Source organism: Nerophis lumbriciformis, linkage group LG24 (genome assembly GCF_033978685.3).
Source record: "Nerophis lumbriciformis linkage group LG24, RoL_Nlum_v2.1, whole genome shotgun sequence".
Lineage (NCBI taxonomy): Eukaryota > Metazoa > Chordata > Actinopteri > Syngnathiformes > Syngnathidae > Nerophis > Nerophis lumbriciformis.
The window spans coordinates 29,965,001-29,984,306 of record NC_084571.2 but is presented as its reverse complement, the minus strand read 5'-3'; the positions used below and the strand labels follow the sequence as shown (position 1 = coordinate 29,984,306).

The 19,306-nt window shown below is 39.4% G+C and overlaps 1 protein-coding gene across 3 annotated transcripts in view; it reads left to right on the top strand.

Moving 5' to 3' along the window:
* The window catches only part of ezh1 (enhancer of zeste 1 polycomb repressive complex 2 subunit), a 77,868-nt gene that overhangs the window by 25,123 nt on the left and 33,439 nt on the right, over positions 1-19,306 (top strand). The window contains exons 7-10 of one of the 3 annotated variants that reach the window (XM_061981961.2): positions 2,866-2,968; positions 3,124-3,287; positions 10,209-10,300; positions 10,405-10,585. In XM_061981961.2, coding sequence (XP_061837945.2) covers positions 2,866-2,968; positions 3,124-3,287; positions 10,209-10,300; positions 10,405-10,585 — 540 coding nt within the window. Of the gene's footprint in view, positions 1-2,865; positions 2,969-3,123; positions 3,288-10,208; positions 10,301-10,404; positions 10,619-19,306 lie in introns of all 3 variants that reach the window. The other 2 variants (XM_061981959.2, XM_061981960.2) reach the window with 2 other exon arrangements.

Below are 19,306 nucleotides of genomic sequence, written 5' to 3'. Positions count from 1 at the left end.
AGCTCCTTGATAAGTTTCCCAGGAAGTGGGTCAAGTAAACATGTTGTTTGTTTTATCCCACTTACACGCTGTAATAGTTCCTCTAATGTTATTTCATCAAAAAGAGAGAAACTATTTTGTATTGCAGTATCCGTCGTAGATACAGTTGTATCTGTGTTCATAGAACCCAGTTGTAGCTGGGATGCGTTGTCTTTAATCTCCTTTCTAATGAGTTCAATTTTCTTATTAAAGAAATTCATAAAGTCATCTGCCGAGTGGGTGGAGCTATTGGGAGGAGTCCCTTGTTGGGTTAGCGATGCTACTGTACTAAACAAAAATTTAGGGTCGTTTTTGTTGAGGCGGATGAGATTTGAGTAATATTTAGCTTTAGCTAAGGTAAGCCTGCGTTTATACGATATTAAACTATCACTCCATGCTTGATGGAAAACCTCAAGCTTGGTCGCGCGCCATTTGCGTTCCAACTTTCTACATGATAATTTATGAGCTCTGGTTTCCTCTGTAAACCATGGGGTGCGCCTTTTAGGGGCCCTTTTTTGTTTTAGCGGTGCTATACTATCAATGGTTTTGCGCAGGGCATTGTCAAAGTTGTTAGTGAGGTTATCAATAGAGCCGACATAATTTGGGAATGGTGCCATTACCGAAGGCAGTAGGTCAGCAAGAGTCATCGTTGTGGCGGCATTAATGTTGCGGCTGCTATAGCAGTTATTATTATTATTAGTTTGTTGACAATGAGTCAGAACTTCGAATTTTATAAGGTAATGATCGGACATTACTTTAGTATACGGGAGTACCATAACTTTGGAGGTGGTGACACCCCTGACCAGCACTAGATCTATCGTATTGCCGTTGCGATGCGTAGGTTCATTTATTATTTGTGTAAGACCACAGCTATCAATTATAGTCTGGAGCGCCACGCACTGAGGGTCCGATGGGGTATTCATATGGATATTAAAGTCCCCCATTATGATTATATTGTCTGCGTGCGTCACTAGATCAGCAACGAACTCTGAGAATTCATTAATAAAGTCCGAGTAGGGCCCTGGGGGGCGGTAGATAACAGCCATATCGAGAGGCAGCGGTGCGACAGACCTCATAGTAAGCACCTCAAACGATTTGTATTTATTATTTAGGTTAGGGGTAAGGTTAAAGTTTTCATTGTATATTAGTGCGACCCCCCCACCCCTTTTAAGGGGACGGGCAATATGCGCATTCGTATAGTTAGGAGGAGATGCCTCATTTAGCGCAAAAAATTCGTCTGGTTTGAGCCAGGTTTCGCTAAGACCAATGACGTTAAGATTGTTGTCTCTAATGACCTCATTAACTAATAACGTTTTGGGAGACAATGATCTTATGTTTAAAAAGCCCATATTATAAGTATTGGGCTGTTTTGACGAGTTTTTGTTTAAATTATCCGTAGTAGAAATATTAATAATGTTGCGTTTATTATACGTAGTGCACTTTAAATAGTTTCGACCATATCTAGGAATTGATACGACGGGAATTTTCAGATTGTTTGCTTGATGCTGCGATCGACTGAACGCATCATGATTTGCCACCTCAGTAGAATGCATATCTACCCCGGACACATTCACAACAGAAAACACATTATGTGAGTTGTGTGTTATTCTAAGAAAATTGCTATGCGTACAGGAATTATCCAGCCTGGTGCTGGCTAGTTCTAGCTTAACTGACTCCTCGCCCGGACTAGCAGGCTCTGTAATTGCCTGTGACTGGGCTTGCTCTAGTGTAGTTAGTCAAATGTGACTTAAACAGTAGTCTATATTCTTAGACAGGATGATGGCGCCTTCCTGGTTAGGGTGAAGGCCGTCCCTCATCAGCAAGCCTGGTTTGCCCCAGAAAGAGGGCCAATTATCAATAAACGTTAGTCCCTGTTGTCTACAGAAGCTAGCCAGCCACTTGTTAAGCGAGACTAATCTGCTATATCTCTCATCATTGCCTCTCGCAGGCAGGGGGCCAGAGACAATTACTCGATGCCTGGACATCTTTCTAGCGAGATCACAAGTCCTGGCTATGTTTCTCTTTGTAATCTCTGACTGTCTCATTCTTACTGTATTTTTCGGAGTATAAGTCGCTCCGGAGTATAAGTCGCACCAGCCGAAATGCATAATAAAGAAGTAAAAAAACATATATAATTTGCACTGGAGTATAAGTCGCATTTTTTGGGTAAATTTATTTGATAAAACCCAACACCAAGAATAGACATTTGAAAGGCAATTTAAAATAAATAAAGAATAGTGAACAACAGGCTGAATAAGTGTACGTTATATGACGCATAAATAACCAACTGAGAACGTGCCTGGTATGTTAACGTAACATATTATGGTAAGAGTCATTCAAATAACTATAACATATAGAACATGCTATATGTTTACCAAACAATCTGTCACTCCTAATCGCTAAATCCCATGAAATCTTATACATTTAGTCTCTTACGTGAATGAGATAAATAATATTATTTGATATTTTACGGTAATGTGTTAATAATGTCACACATAAGTCGCACCCCCGGCCAAACTATGAAAAAAACTGTGACTTATAGTCCGAAAAATACGGTACTTGATTTATATGAATACATTGCATCTAAATCCATAAATAATCCATAGTTAACAGAGCAGCAGGATTAAAGTGTAAAAGTAATTGCAGCCCTATATTTTATTTGATGACAGACCCAATGAACAGTATGTGAGAAACTATCAAAGCCAAATTTTGCTAGCAAAGACACTATTGCGTCTTATTTCCTTCATATTCACCCTCACCATGTGTCTGGAAGACCCGATAAAATAAAGTTGGAATTCAGTAGCAGAACCTGACACAAATGTCTCTCGTGTGTCTTTTCCCAAATAGTGCGGGACCCGTCCAGCTGTAAGAAGATCCCCAGCGACAAGATCTTCACAGCCATCGCCTCCATGTTTCCGTACAAGGGCACCACGGAGGAACTGAAGGAAAAGTAAGAGAGAAAAATGAGTGTGGTACACAATGCTGAATGGGGTTGTTGCTTAGTGTTCACTGTGGAGGGGCAAGCATTCGGGTGGGTCATTAAGCAGCCACTAAAAAGAGCTTGACTTGCAAATAAAGACGCAAGCTCCTCTCACCTTCCTCTAGGTACAAAGACCTCCTGGAGCCCCCGAGCCCGGTCAAGCTGCCCCCTCTGTGTACCCCCAGCCTGGACGGGCCCTTCGCAAAGTCTGTGCAGAGGGAGCAGTCGCTGCACTCTTTCCACACGCTCTTCTGCAGGCGATGCTTCAAATACGACTGCTTCCTGCACCGTAAGTGCTAGAGTGCTGTTTAGGTTGGCATCAGTTAGCTAATCTTGGCAATCTATTTGTGGCAGAGGGGGCGTGGCCCTGGCGGTTTCAGTATGACATCATCGTATAATTTGCACAATTGTCTATGAAGCCGACAAATGAAAAAAAATTAATAAAACATTTACTTTTATACTTAAAGCATACTTGCCAACCTTGAGACCTCCGATTTCGGGAGGTGGTGGGGGGGGCGTGTTTGGGGGCGTGGTTAAGAGGGGAGGAGTATATTTACAGCTGGAATTCACCAAGTCAAGTATTTCATTCATATATATATATATATATATAAGTATTTATCTTATTTATATATATATATATATATATAAATAAGATAAATACTTATATATATATATATATATATATAAGTATATATCTTATTTATTTATATATATATATATATATATATAAGTATTTATCTTATTTATATATATATATATATATATATGTATGTATATATATATATATATAAGTATTTATCTTATTTATATATATATATATGTATGTATATATATATATATATATATATATATATATATATATATGTATATATATATATATATGTGTATATATGTATATATATATATATGTATATATATATATATATATATGTGTATATATATATATATATATATATATATATATATATATATATATATATAAATAAGAGAAATACTTTAATTTCCACATATACACACACATAACACTCATCTACTCATTGTTGAGTTAAGGGTTGAATTGTCCATCCTTGTTCTATTCTCTGTCACTATTATATTTACAGCTGGAATTCACCAAGTCAAGTATTTCATATATATATATATATATATATATATATATAAATAAGAGAAATACTTGAATTTCCACATATACACACACATAACACTCATCTACTCATTGTTGAGTTAAGGGTTGAATTGTCCATCCTTGTTCTATTCTGTGTCACTATTATATATACAGCTGGAATTCACCAAGTCAAGTATTTCATATATATATATATATATATATATATATATATATATATATATATATATAAATAAGAGAAATACTTGAATTTCAGTGTTCATTTATTTCCACGTATACACACACATAACACTCATCTACTCATTGTTGAGTTAAGGGTTGAATTGTCCATCCTTGTTTTATTCTCTGTCACTATTTTTCTAACCATGCTGAACACCCTCTCTGATGATGCATTCTGCTTCGTCTCCTTGTTGTGCACTGCACTCTCTAAAAGCCGTAGATGTTATTGTCACATATGCATGTACACTAGATGGCAGTATTGTCCTGTTTAAGAGTGTCACAACATTGCTATTTACGGCAGATAAACTGCTTTACGGTAGACGAAAAGGTGACAATAAACCCACATAAGAAACCAAGAACTCGCCCTCGATCATTCTACAGTTATAACGTGATTGGGCAGGCACGCTGTTTATATTGTGGGAAAGCGGACTTGAAAACAGGCTGTCGACACGTCACTCAGGTCCGCCTGAATTTCGGGAGATTTTCGGGAGAAAATTTGTCCCGGGAGGTTTTCGGGAGAGGCGCTGAATTTCGGGAGTTTCCCGGAAAATCCGGGAGGGTTGGCAAGTATGACTTAAAGACAAATCCGTGTTATTGCTATCGACATACACTATATTGCCAAAAGTACTTGGCCACCCATCCAAATGATCAGAATCAGGTGTTCTAATCACTTGGCCCGGCCACAGGTGTATAAAATCAAGCACTTAGGCATGGAGACTGTTTCTACAAACATTTGTGAAAGAATGGGCCGCTCTCAGGAGCTCAGTGATTTCCAGCGTGGAACTGTCATAGGATGCCACCTGTGCAACAAATCCAGTCATGAAATGTCCTCGCTTTTAAATATTCCAAAGTCAACTGTCGGCTTTATTAAAAGAAAATGGAAGAGTTTGGGAACAACAGCAACTCAGCCACGAAGTGGTAGGTCACGTAAACTGACAGAGAGGGGTCAGCGGATGCTGAAGCGCATAGTGCAAAGAGGTCGCCGACTTTCTGCACAGTCAATTGCTACGGAGCTCCAAACTTCATGTGACCTTCCAATTAGCCCACGTACAGCACGCAGAGAGCTTCATGGAATGGGTTTCCATGGCCGAGCAGCTGTATCTAAGCCATACATCACCAAGTCCGATGCAAAGCGTCAGATGCAGTGGTGTAAAGCACGTCGCCACTGGACTATAGAGCAGTGGAGACGCCTTCTCTGGAGTGATGAATGATGCTTTTCCATCTGGCAATATGATGGACAAGTCTGGGTTTGGAGCTTGCCAGAAGAACGGTACATTTCGGACTGCATTATGCCAAGTGTGAAATTAGGTGGAGGAGGAATTATGGTGTGGGGTTGTTTTTCAGGAGTTGGGCTTGGCCCCTTAGTTCCAGTGAAAGGAACTTTGAATGCTCCAGGATACCAAAACATTTTGGACAATTCCATGCTCGCAACCTTGTGGGAACAGTTTGGAGCGGGCCCTTTCCTCTTTCAACATGACTGTGCACCAGTGCACAAAGCAAGGTCCATAAAAACATGCATGACAGTCTGGTGTGGATGAACTTGACTGGCCTGCACAGAGTCCTGACCTGAACCTGATAGAACACCTTTGGGATGAATTAGAACGGAGACTGAGAGCCAGGCCTTTTCGACCAACATCAGTGTGTGACCTCACCAATGCGCTTTTGGAAGAATGGTCGAAAATTCCTATAAACACACTCTGCAACCTTGTGGACAGCCTTCCCAGAAGAGTTGAAGCTGTAATAGCTGCAAAAGGTGGACCGACATCATATTGAACCCTATGGGTTAGGAATGGGATGGCACTTCAAGTTCATATGTGAGTCAAGGCAGGTGGCCAAATACTTTTGGCAATATAGTGTATATTTGTTATTTTATTTTGCAGTATTTTTCAATTGTTGCTGCTTATTTTATGACCTCAATGCAACTTTTTACACCCCTTGTTTATTTACATATATTTTTCTGACATGCCTGAATGTTGGCTTTTATTTTGGCAAGTATGTAAACAGTCCTTTTGAGTTACAGATGAAAAAACATTTAAATTGAGATTTTGTATTGATAGTTTCCACATTAATTGTAAAACTAAGCACACAAAGGAAATTAAATTTCTTGACACAATAACTGCACATACATGTAGGATTCATGTTAAATTAACAAAACAGTTTGGTATAAACTGAAAAAAGCGATGCACATTCACCAATTAGTTGCTTATTAACATGCAAATTAGTAACATATTGGCTCTTAATTAGTCATTATTAAGTACTTATTAATGCCTTATTGTGCATGGCCTTATTATACAACCATTAAGCCATTAACTAAGAGTCTTCCCTCAATAACCTCAGAATGATTGCTTGTTAGTAACCCTAACCCTTATATGTTCCCCTAGTGTCCAAATATCTCTAAATTAAGTCTTTGTTACTTCAATAAGAAACTAATTAATGGTGAACATTTTCCTCATACTAAAGTGTTACCGACAGAATATATGATATTTAAATGTTTAAAATAATACATGATGAATTCAGGATAAATAATCAGACAGTTGTTCTCAGCATTCAGCTTCCTTCAGATACTACATTAACACCAAATGCTTGTTCTATTTGCCTGATATCAGGTTATTGCTTAAGTTCCTTTTTCATTGCGTTTCCAAAATGTTACTCCACATAAGTCACCGCAAGATTGCGCATAAACCTGGAGAATTCTTAACAGGTTACGCCAAATATAGGCGCGCACGATAAACGTCGGTCGGATCATTATGACAGCATTAGGGATTTGGTACCAAATCTGGTGCTTTTTTTGACCCTGACCGAATCCTGCCGGTCTTACCGGGCACCGATTCTCATAAAATCCAACGGCGCCCTGTTTCGCAACCTGGGTTGCGTGTGACGTCATGACCTGTTGCCGACTAACTTGCACCTGGCGATCACTCAAGCAGCACTGACAGCGGACTCAGCCAAACTACATCTAGGTAATGTTGTAATTTTCAATGGCAACTAAGAAATTGACTCAAAAAATGCTAAGGCTGAACTTATCTAAAATGTGCAGGGGTGTCAAACTCGTTTTCATTGAGGGCCACATCACAGTTATGGCTGCCATTAGAGGGCCGCTTGTTCCTATCCTATATGATAAAAATGTATAAGGATTTGCCCAATGATATTACATTACATTACACAATAATAACAGGATAAAAGTTAGCGCTTATTCCACTAGCTTAATGCTAACATACAATGGCCGATCCCATTCACAGGCTAACGAATATTAGCATTGCGATTGCCACAAGTAACTTCTTGTATTGGAAACATTGAAAAGGTAGAAAGAAATGCTTATTTGTTGGTGTAAAACTGGATAAAAATGCAGAGCGAGATGCTTATTTTTTATTTTTGACATTTGAGTCAAAAGCGTAAAGTCAAAAACGAGTAAAGCCCTCTGCAAAAATTTAAAAAACATGTCTGTATGCTAACTCCATATAAGGTCATGCAAACTTTTTTGTTGGTTTGGAAAGTAATTTTTTGTTTACTTAACTTTACATCTAATTAGCATATTCATATAAGTAATCCCCATAGTGGTGGAGACAATTATTACACAACTTTTTCAATAGCTTTATTTTTGCCCCGTTCCAGACAACATTCTTCAGGTTTTTGATTGGCCAAAACGGCCTCATGTTAAGGTTGATTGTGCCACGTGTTGCTTTGGTGTGCACTAGACCAGTGTTTTTCAACACTAGTGTGCCGTGAGATACAGTCTGGTGTGCCGTGGGAGATTATGTAATTTCACCTATTTGGGTTAAAAATATTTTTTCCAAACCAGTAATTATAATCCGCAAATAATGTGCCGTTGTTGAGTGTCGGTGCTGTCTAGAGCCCGGCAGAGTAACCGTGTAATACTCTTCCATATCAGTAGGTGGCAGCAGGTAGATAATTGCTTTGTAGATGTCGTGTGAGACGACGGTGATTTTTCGTGATCATAATATGCAGGACAGCGGGAGGCAGTGTGCAGGTAAAAAGGTGTCTAATGCTTAAACCAAAAATAAACAAAAGGTGAGTGCCCCTGAGAAAATGCATTAAAAGCTTAGGGATGGCTATGCAGAACGAAACTAAAACTGAACTGGCTACAAAGTAAACAAAAACAGAATGCTGGACGACAGCAAAGACTTACTGCGGTGCAGAGACGGCGTCCACAATGTACAGTACATCCGAACATGACATGACAATCAATAATGTCCCCACAAAGACGGATAGAAGCAACTGAAATATTCTTTATTGCTAAAACAAAGTAGATGCGGGGAATATCGCTGAAAGAAAGACATGAAACTGCAACAGGAAAATACAGACAAAACAGGAAAAGCCACCAAAATAGGAGCACAAGACAAGAACTAAAACACTACGCACGGGAAAACAGCAAAAAGCTCAAAATAAGTCAGGGTGTGATGTGACAGGTGGTGACAGTACACCTACTTTGAGACAAGAGCTATATTGATGCATGCTTGTTTATGGTTTAAATTAATATCCAACAATTGCGACAACGACTTTTTATTGCCTACTGAGTTTAATTTTTTAAAATGATTTCTGCTGGTGGTATGTCTCTGGATTTTTTCAATGAAAAAAATGCGCCTTGGCTCAAAAAAAGGTTGAAAAACACTGCACTAGACAGCCTGTGATGGTGGTTTTATGTGTCTTTTACTGCAAATCTGACCTTTTAAAAATACTACTTGCTTCCAAACAGCACTAGTTGGAAGTTTGTGTATGCTACTAGCTAGATACTTAGCTGGGATTTGGACACAAGTGTGGTGCCAATCAACGTTCCCTTAAGGTGCGCGCCTGTGCAATTGCCCACTGCTCAAGCATCCTCTGCGCACGGCAAATCTATGCTGCGCACAAAATCAAATAAATAAATAAGCGCATAACAATTTTCGACACACGGACACGACAGAGAAAACAGTTTTCGTCATCATTGTTCAAATATTGTAACGTCTGTTGAGACGCTTTGAGGACATGAATTCCATCCATCACTTTACTGAGCAAAACTCTTTGTCGGCCATCACCAAAACATTAGTAAAAAAAATTATATCTAGTAAAAGTGGTCATTTTCTGCAGTACAAACCAAACCAAAAGCAACTTTGTTATGTCAACAGCAGCCGCTCGCTCTTTCTCACTTGTGCCAACACATGCACATATGGCACTTTGCCAGTAATGCGTTTACAGCCACACAAAAAGTCGGACAACTCCAACACCACACATAAAGTGTCATTCAATTTCGTTACACTATGATTTACCAATCAAATGTGTGCTTATTCTAGTGTCATTTATTAGGAATCTTAATTTATAAATATTAATCATGAAATGCTGTTAGTATATTAAATAAATACTAATAAAAATATGTTTTTTACAAACAGGAAGTTGCCTGAATGTACACATGATCCCCTGCTTACATCTCATTGTGCAACATGTCAATGTTTTAATGGGAACTAAATGCAATGTCTGAAAGGGGTACAAATTATTTCCAAAACAGGACCTTCAACCAGACAAAGAATACAAGTACACAGTTCATGAAAAACAATATTTTTTGTTATTGTCATTGTAAGTGGGCCTAAACACTTATATTAGAAATGGAAATGACTGCTGTCATTTGATTGTGATAGTAAGAGAATGTTGTCTGTCTATCTGTATTGGCCCTGCGATGAGGTGGGGACTTGTCCAGGGTGTACACCGCCTTCCACCAGAATGCAGCTGAGATAGGCTCCAGCGACCCCGAAAGGGACAAGCGGTAGAAAATGGATGGATGGATGGATGGAGATTGAACTTGTTATTTAGTCAGGTTTGGGACAGGTGTGCTGCTGGTGTTGCCAATGCAGCTAAAAACTTGTTCATCTGTTTCTAAAGCTTTCCACGCGACACCCAACATGTACAAGAGGAAGAGTAAAGAGATCCGGAGGGAGACGGAGCCGTGTGGTGTCGACTGCTTCCTGTTGCAGGTGTGGCGTCTCATTCGCTCGTTAAAAGTTCTGCGCTATTGCTGAGCTAACCGCTAACTCCTCCGCTTCTTCCCCTTTCTGCACTCTGCTGCCCTCTGGTGAAGAAAGGGGCTAAAGAGTTTGTGGATCAGAACATGCTGCGCTCTCGGAGGTTCCGGAAGAGGCGCAGGCAGCACCAGCAACAACAACAACAGCAGCAGCAGCAGCAACAGCAGCTTCCCGCCAGTTCAAGCTGCCCCGGATCGTCGGTTTCTGCCGAGGAAAGCAAAGATGGAGAGAGTGACGGTGAGAGTGACGGTGAGACTTCGTCCTCCTCAGGTAACGACTTTTAAGAGTACTGATGGCCCGCGGGTCAAATCTATTCCTGTGACTTCCATTGCAGCTCTTGTAGTAGAGAGCAGTGGTTCTCAAACTTTTGTCACCAAGTACCACCGTAATGACCAGCATTAAAATAGACTAGTGTAGTAGGAAAATAAAACACTGTACTTTAATTAAGTGATTCATTGGCGTACCACTAGATGGAGCCCGCGTACCACTAGTGGTACACGTACCACAGTTTGAGAATCACTGTTATAGAGGATCTTTGCCTAGTGTTTTTGCATTAGGTCTTTCAAAACAGCACAGTGTTCTGTCATATAGGGAATTTTTGACTAGCTTTTTTAGTAGGAGGTCCTTAAACAGCACAGCGTTCTGTTGTCTAGAGCCCAGTTTTTCAACCACTGTGCCGTGATATACAGTCGGGTGTGCTGTGGAAGATGATTTAATTTCACCTATTTGGATTAAAAATATTTTTTGCAAACCAGTAATTATAGTCTGCAAATTATGTGTTGTTGTTGAGTGTCGGTGTTGTCTACAGCTCGGTAGAGTAACCGTGTAATACTCTTCCATATCAGTAGGTGGCAGCCGGTAGCTAATTGCTTTGTAGATGTCGGAAACAGCGGGAGGCAGCGTGCAGGTAAAAAGGTGTCTAATGCTTAAACCAAAAATAAACAAAAGGTGAGTGCCCCTAAGAAATGGCGTTGAAGCTTAGGGAAGGCTATGCAGAACAAAACTAAACCTGAACTGGCTACAAAGTAAACAAAAACAGAATGCTGGACGACAGCAAAGACTTACTGTGGAGCAAAGACGGCGTCCACAAAGTACATCCGAACATGACATGACAATCAACAGTGTGCCCACAAAGAAGGATGAAAACAACTGAAATATTCTTGATTGCTAAAACAAAGTAGATGCGAGAAATATTGCTCAAAGGAAGACATGAAACTGCTACAGGAAAATACCAAAAAACGAGAAAATAGGAGCGCAAGACAAGAACTAAAACACTACACACGGGAAAACCGCAATGAACTCAAAATAAGTCAGGGGGTGATGTGACAGGTGGTGACAGTACACCTACTTTGAGACAAGAGCTATAGTGATGCATGGTTGGTTATGGTTTAAAGTCATACCAACAATTGCGACAACGACTTTTTATTGTCAACTGAGTTTCGTTTTTTAATGATTTCTGGTGGTGTGTCTCCGGATTTTTTCAACGCAAAAAATGTGCTATTGCTCAAAAAAGGTTGAAAAACACTGGTCTAGAGGATCTTTGATTAACCAGGTCTTTAATAATACTTCTGTCACTGAGAAGATCTTTGACCTTTTGCGGCCCGTAGCTTGTTTTTTATAAGCCGCAACTTGTGTTGTCCCGATACCAATGTTTTGGTACCGGTACTAAAATTATTTTTGATACTTTTCGATACTTTTCTAAATAAAGGGGACCACAAAAAATGGCATTATTGGCTTTATGTTAACAAAAAATCTCAGGGTAAATTAAACATATGTTTCTTATTGCAAGTTTGTCCTTAAATAAGATAGTGAACATACAAGACAACTTATCTTTTAGTAGTAAGTAGAGATGCCAATAAATGCTTTAAAATGTAATATCGGAAATTATCGGTATCGGTTTCAACCTCACGATTTTCCCGGGAGACTCACGAATTTCAGTGCCCCTCCCGAAAATCTCCCGGTGCAACCATTCTCCCGAATTTTTCTCGGACAACATTATTGGAGGCGTGCCTTAAAGGCACTGCCTTTAGCGTCCTCTACGTCATGTCCGCTTTTCCTCCACACAAAACAGCGTGCCGGCCCAGTCACATAATATATGCAGCTTTTACACGCACATAAGTGAATGCAATGCATACTTGGTCAACAGCCATACAGGTCACACTGAGGGTGGTCGTATAAACAACTTTAACACTGTTACAAATATGTGCCACACTGTGAACCCACACCAAACAAGAATGCCAAACACATTTCGGGAGAACATCCGCACCGTAACACAACATAAACACAACAGAACAAATACCCAGGAGCCCTTGCAGCACTAACTCTTCCGAGACACTACAATATACCCCCCCCCCCCCCCCCCCGCTACCACCAACCCCGCCCACCTCAAACCCCCCCAAGCTGTGTGCCTTCATTGTTTTTGTAGCTGTTGTTTTGAGGCATGTTTAAAAAAAATAATAATAATAATAATGCACTTTGTGAAAGTCAAAGTATAGTATTTCCCATAGTTGTAGTGGGTATTAGGATTATCTCAGGGAGAGCATGTCCCAAATTCCACGCTGCTGTTTTGAGGCATGTTAAAAAATTAATGCACTTTGTGACTTCAATAATAAACATGGCAGTGCCATGTTGGCACTTTTTTTCCATAACTGGAGTTGAAGTTGTTCTCTTATTTTGGAAAACCTTGTTTTTGATTGATTGATTGAAACTTGTATTAGTGGATTGCACAGTACAGTACATATTACGTACAATTGACCACTAAATGGTAACACCCGAATAAGTATTTCAACTTGTTTAAGTCGGGGTCCACGTTAATCAATTCATTGTTTCAGCATTGTTTAATGCATCCAGCAGGGCATCACAACAAAATTAGGCATAATAATGTGTTAATTCCACGACTGTATATATCGGTATCGGTTGATATCGGAATCGGTCATTTAGAGTTGGACAATATCGCAAAAAAGCCATTATCGGACATCTCTAGTAGTAAGTAAACAAACAAAGGCTCCTAATTAGTCTGCTGACGTATGCAGTAACAAATTGTGTCATTTTCCATTCTATTATTTTGTCAAAATTATTAAGGACAAATGGTAGAAAACGAATTATTCATCTACTTGTTCATTAACATGTTCTATCTACACTTCTGTTAAAATGTAATAATCGCTTATTCTTCTGTTGTTTGATACTTTACATTAGTTTTGGATGATACCACAAATTTGGGTATCAATCCGATACCAAGTAGTTACTGGATCATACATTGGTCATAATCAAAGTCCTCATGTGTCCAGGGACATATTTCCTAAAAATAAAAGAAGATGTTGTGATGCCAAAAAATATCGATATAATCATAGTAGTATTGACTAGATACGCTCTTGTACTTGGTATCATATCATCAAGAAGTCGCATTAATGGTAAGAAGTATTTTATTTATTATTGGTTAGCTTCAGAATAACAATGTCATTAAAAATAATAAGAGACTTATTATACTCTAAAAATGTTGGTCTTATTTAAAAATGTACGCATTTAGTTGTATTCAGTGTTAAAAAATATTATATGGCTCTCACGGTTCCCAACCCCTGCATTAGGCCTCTAAATTGGGTTTCTGTTTTAATGTATGACTATGTTACTGTATTCATGAATATTATTTGTGATGTACAAACCCCGTTTCCATATGAGTTGGGAAATTGTGTTAGATGTAAATATAAACGGAATACAATGATTTGCAAATCCTTTTCAACCCATATTCAATTGAATGCACTACAAAGACAAGATATTTGATGTTCAAAATCATAAACTTTTATTTTTTTTTTGCAAATAATAATTAACTTAGAATTTCATGGCTGCAACACGTGCGAAAGTAGTTGGGAAAGGGCATGTTCACTACTGTGTTACATGGCCTTTTCTTTTAACAACACTCAATAAACGATTGGGAACTGAGGACACTAATTGTTGAAGCTTTGAAAGTGGAATTCTTTCCCATTGTTGTTTTATGTAGAGCTTCGGTCGTTCAACAGTCCGGGGTCTCCGCTGTTGTATTTTACGCTTCATAATGCGCCACACATTTTCGATGGGAGACAGGTCTGGACTGCAGGCGGGCCAGGAAAGTACCCGCACTCTTTTTTTTACGAAGCCACGCTGTTGTAACACGTGCTGAATGTGGCTTGGCATTGTCTTGCTGAAATAAGCAGGGGCGTCCATGAAAAACACGGCGCTTAGATGGCAGCATATGTTGTTCCAAAACCTGTATGTACCTTTCACCATTAATGGTGCCTTCACAGATGTGTAAGTTACCCATGCCTTGGGCACTAATGCACCCCCATACCATCACAGATGCTGGCTTTTCAACTTTGCGTCGATAACAGTCTGGATGGTTTGCTTCCCCTTTGGTCCGGATGACACAATGTCGAATATTTCCAAAACAATTGGAAATGTGGACTCGTCAGACCACAGAACAATTTTCCACTTTGCATCAGTCCATCTTAGATGATCTCGGGCCCAGAGAAGCCGGCGGCGTTTCTGGATGTTGTTGATAAATGGCTTTCGCTTTGCATAGTAGAGCTTTAACTTGCACTTACAGATGTAGTGACCAACTGTATTTAGTGACAGTGGTTTTCTGAAGTGTTCCTGAGCCCATGTGGTGATATCCTTTAGAGACTGATGTCGGTTTTTGTTACAGTGCCATCTGAGGGATCGAAGGTCACGGTCATTCAATGTTGGTTTCCGGCCATGCCGCTTACGTGGAGTGATTTCTCCAGATTCTCTGAACCTTTTGATGATATTATGGACCGTAGATGTTGAAATCCCTAAATTTCTTGCAATTGCACTTTGAGAAACGTTGTTCTTAAACTGTTTGACTATTTGCTCACGCAGTTGTGGACAAAGGGGTGTACCTCGCCCCATCCTTTCTTGTGAAAGACTGAGCATTTTTTGGGAAGCTGTTTTTATACCCAATCATGGCACCCACCTGTTCTCAATTAGCCTGCACACCTGTGGGATGTTCCAAATAAGTGTTTGATGAGCATTCCTCAACTTTATCAGTATTTATTGCCACCTTCTTTGTCACGTGTTGCTGGCATCAAATTCTAAAGTTAATGATTATTTGCAAAAAAAAAATGTTTATCAGTTTGAACATCAAATATGTTGTCTTTGTAGCATATTCAACTGAATATGGGTTGAAAATGATTTGCAAATCATTGTATTCCATTTATATTTACATCTAACACAATTCCCCAACTCATATGGAAACGGGGTTTGTAATAGCTTTACGGTATGACAGAGCTTTTTGTTGACATTATGAACACAATGAAAATAATATTAAAGGGAGATGTCCTTAGTTTGGTGAAAATATGTCCCCCGGAACAATTGAGCTTTTTCATGGTAGACTTTTAATAGCAGTGTGATTCAGCCTGAGGCTGAAAGAAACATCATTTACCCTAAATCCCCCCCCTTGCCCTCCCCTCTCTTCCTGGTAGAAGCCTTTTTAGAAGATGGACGTTTGGCAGGAGATGACGGCCTTCAAGTCAGATTTGTCCACGTCCTGTCCAAGCAAAACAAAGCCAAAGTGCCTCAGCCCCAACACAAACACTTTTGTTCCTTCCCCGTCTTCTCCGTCTTTCATTGCTATTGACATACTCATGTGGGCAACAGCAGGGGGGAGCCCACTTCTTCATCATCGTCTCACTGGTGGTCTCTTATTTTGGGAAATCGCATGCGCCTCAGCAGCCGCTCTCGCACGTTTAGGGGTTAAAGTGTGTGTAAAGGGGAGGGAAGGAGCAAACACGAACAGATTGTTGAGCAGATTAATAAAAATGCTCTGTGACAGAGCACGCTGCTACAGCATTGCTGCGTTCTGCCTGTTGCCAGGCAACATCATGGCCGGCTCGCCTCGAGCTGTGAGAGTGTGAACGTCAGTGTTGAGTTTCCAAAACAAAACTAATAGTCGTGACAGTGTGTGTGTGTGTGTGTGTGTGTGTGTGTGTGTGTGTGTGTGTGTGTGTGTGTGTGTGTGTGTGTGTGTGTGTGTGTGTGTGTGTGTGTGTGTGTGTGTGTGTGTGTTTGTGACAGCGTGCATCAAAGCAGCAGCATTTGGTCGCATTAAATTGCCGTTTTTTTCACCGCATTATAAATCAAATAGTTGCCGTGTTTACCGCATTTTAATGAAATTGTGGCCCTAGCTGGAATCGACGTGTCCACCTGCACAAAAAACACCTCATAAAAGCCTCCTCGTTCATTACAACACAACCTAGTATTACATTTTTCTTATAGCACAGTGTAGACTAGGGGTGCTCACACTTTTTCTGCAGGCGAGCTACTTTTCAATTGATCAAGTCGTGGGGATCTACCTCATTCATATATATAATTTACATTTACTTATTTATGAAATACATGTTTTTGTTAACAAGTTAAAAGTGTTTAATGATAATGCAAGCATGTTTAACACATATAGTTAATATTGTTAATACATTAAAGGTGTTTAATGATAATACAAGCATGTTTAATACATATAGTTAATATTGTTAACAACTTAAAGGTGTTTAAAGATAATACAAGCATGTTTAACACATATAGTTAATATTGTTAATAAGTTAAAGGTGTTTAAAGATAATACAAGCATGTTTAACACATATAGTTAATATTGTTAACAAGTTAAAGGTGTTTAATGATAATGCAAGCATGTTTAACACATATAGTTAATATTGTTAAAAAATTAAAGGTGTTTAATGATAATACAAGCATGTTTAATACATATAGTTAATATTGTTAACAACTTAAAGGTGTTTAAAGATAATACAAGCATGTTTAACACATATAGTTAATATTGTTAATAAGTTAAAGGTGTTTAAAGATAATACAAGCATGTCTAACACATATAGATTCCTTTCTTTCATGAAGACAAGAATATAAGTTGGTGTATTACCTGATTCTGATGACTTGCATTGATACACTTTACAAGAAATACATTGTCGGCAAACTCCGTAGCTTGCTAGCTTGTGCACGCCAGCTTTCTGAGACTCCTATTTTGTTAGCGCAACTGTGCAACTGTGCAGTCGGTCTTTGGAGTTTTGACGACAGGTACGGCGCTAGAGTCTGTTGAAATAAAGTGTTTCTCGCCTTCCAGTCGGTAATTTTAATGAGCTGGCAGCAGCCAGCGTCATCTCAAAAGACCCTCGGGTGCCGTGAATGTCAATCAAGTGACGAAAGTGACGTCATAGTGAAGATTTATGATCGCTCATTTTTAGGACTATTTTTTTAATGCCTGGCTGGTGATCGACTGACACACCCTCCGAGATCGACCGGTAGCTCGCGATCGACGTAATGAGCATCCCTGGTGTAGACACCTGTTGCCAGGTGGTATTCATTGAGCACACTCGTACTGCACCTGCCCTCATATATCATATTAACAATAAAAGGGCAATCAAGGCCCAATGGCAAGCTAATGTGAGTTGTTTTTTTTCTTTTTGCAGCCAAAATTAAGATTGTTCTAATTTTAGCAAGTGTACTAATAGCATTAGTTGCTAGGCAGACTTGATGGCACATGCTACGGCCACATAGGCCAAAAAAAAAATAATGCACTTTGTGACTTCAATAATAAATATGGCAGTGCCATGTTGGCATTTTTTTCCATAACTTGAGTTGATTTATTTTGGAAAACCTTGTTACATTGTTTAATGCATCCAGCGGGGCATCACAACAAAATTAGGCATAATAATGTGTTAATTCCACGACTGTATATATCTGTATCGGTTGATATCGGAATCGATAATTAAGAGTTGGACAATATCGGAATATCGGATATCGGCAAAAAAGCCATTATCGGACATCATCTAAGTGCAATAGCTCGGCAGACCTCATGGAGCACAATCACAACTGCTCTACAGGCCATTTAAAATGAATAAATGTGTTATTGCTGTCCAATTAGTAATACAAGGTGTATTTTTTCTAAATAACATATGAAGACTATATAAATATATATGAAGATATAATAATTATAATAATTTGAATTCATAAATAACAAGTATGAAATATAAAGATATACATATAATTACCGCATTCAGACTTTTTTTTTTTTATCTCAAAGTAAAAAAAAAAAAAGAGAGACATGTTTCTTTTCTTCTTTAAAGGGGAACATTATCACCAGACCTATGTAAGCGTCAATATATACCTTGATGTTGCAGAAAAAAGACCATATATATTTTAACCGATTTCCGAACTCTAAATGGGTGAATTTTGGTGAATTAAACGCCTTTCTATTATTCGCTCTCGGAGCGATGACGTCACGTTGTGACGTCACATCGGGAAGCAATCCGCCATTTTCTCACTTTCGTCGGTGTGTTGTCGGAGGGTGTAACAACACGAACAGGGACGGATTCAAGTTGCACCAGTGGCCCAAAGATGCGAAAGTGGCAAGAAATTGGACGTTTGTTCCGCACACTTTACCGACGAAAGCTATGCTACGACAGAGATGGCAAGAATGTGTGGATATCCTACGACACTCAAAGCAGATGCTGACATCAACTCCAAGACTGGACAGATCAGCTTTCAGGAAGAGAGAGCGGATGAGGGTATGTCTACAGCAGGGGTGCTCATTACGTCGATCGCGAGCTACCGGTCGATCTCGGAGGGTGTGTCAGTCGATCACCAGCCAGGCATTAAAAAAATAGTCCTAAAAATGAGCGATCATAAATCTTCACTATGACGTCACTTTCGTCACTTGATTGACATTCACGGCACCCGAGGGTCTTCTGAGATGACGCTGGCTGCTGCCAGCTCATTAAAATTACCGACTGGAAGGCGAGAAACACTTTATTTCAACAGACTTTGGTGCCGTACCTGTCCTCAAAACTTCAAAGACCGACTGCACAGTTGCACAGTTGCGCTAACAAAATAGGAGTCTCAGAAAGCTGGCGTGCACAAGCTAGCAAGCTACGGAGTTTGCCGACAATGTATTTCTTGTAAAGT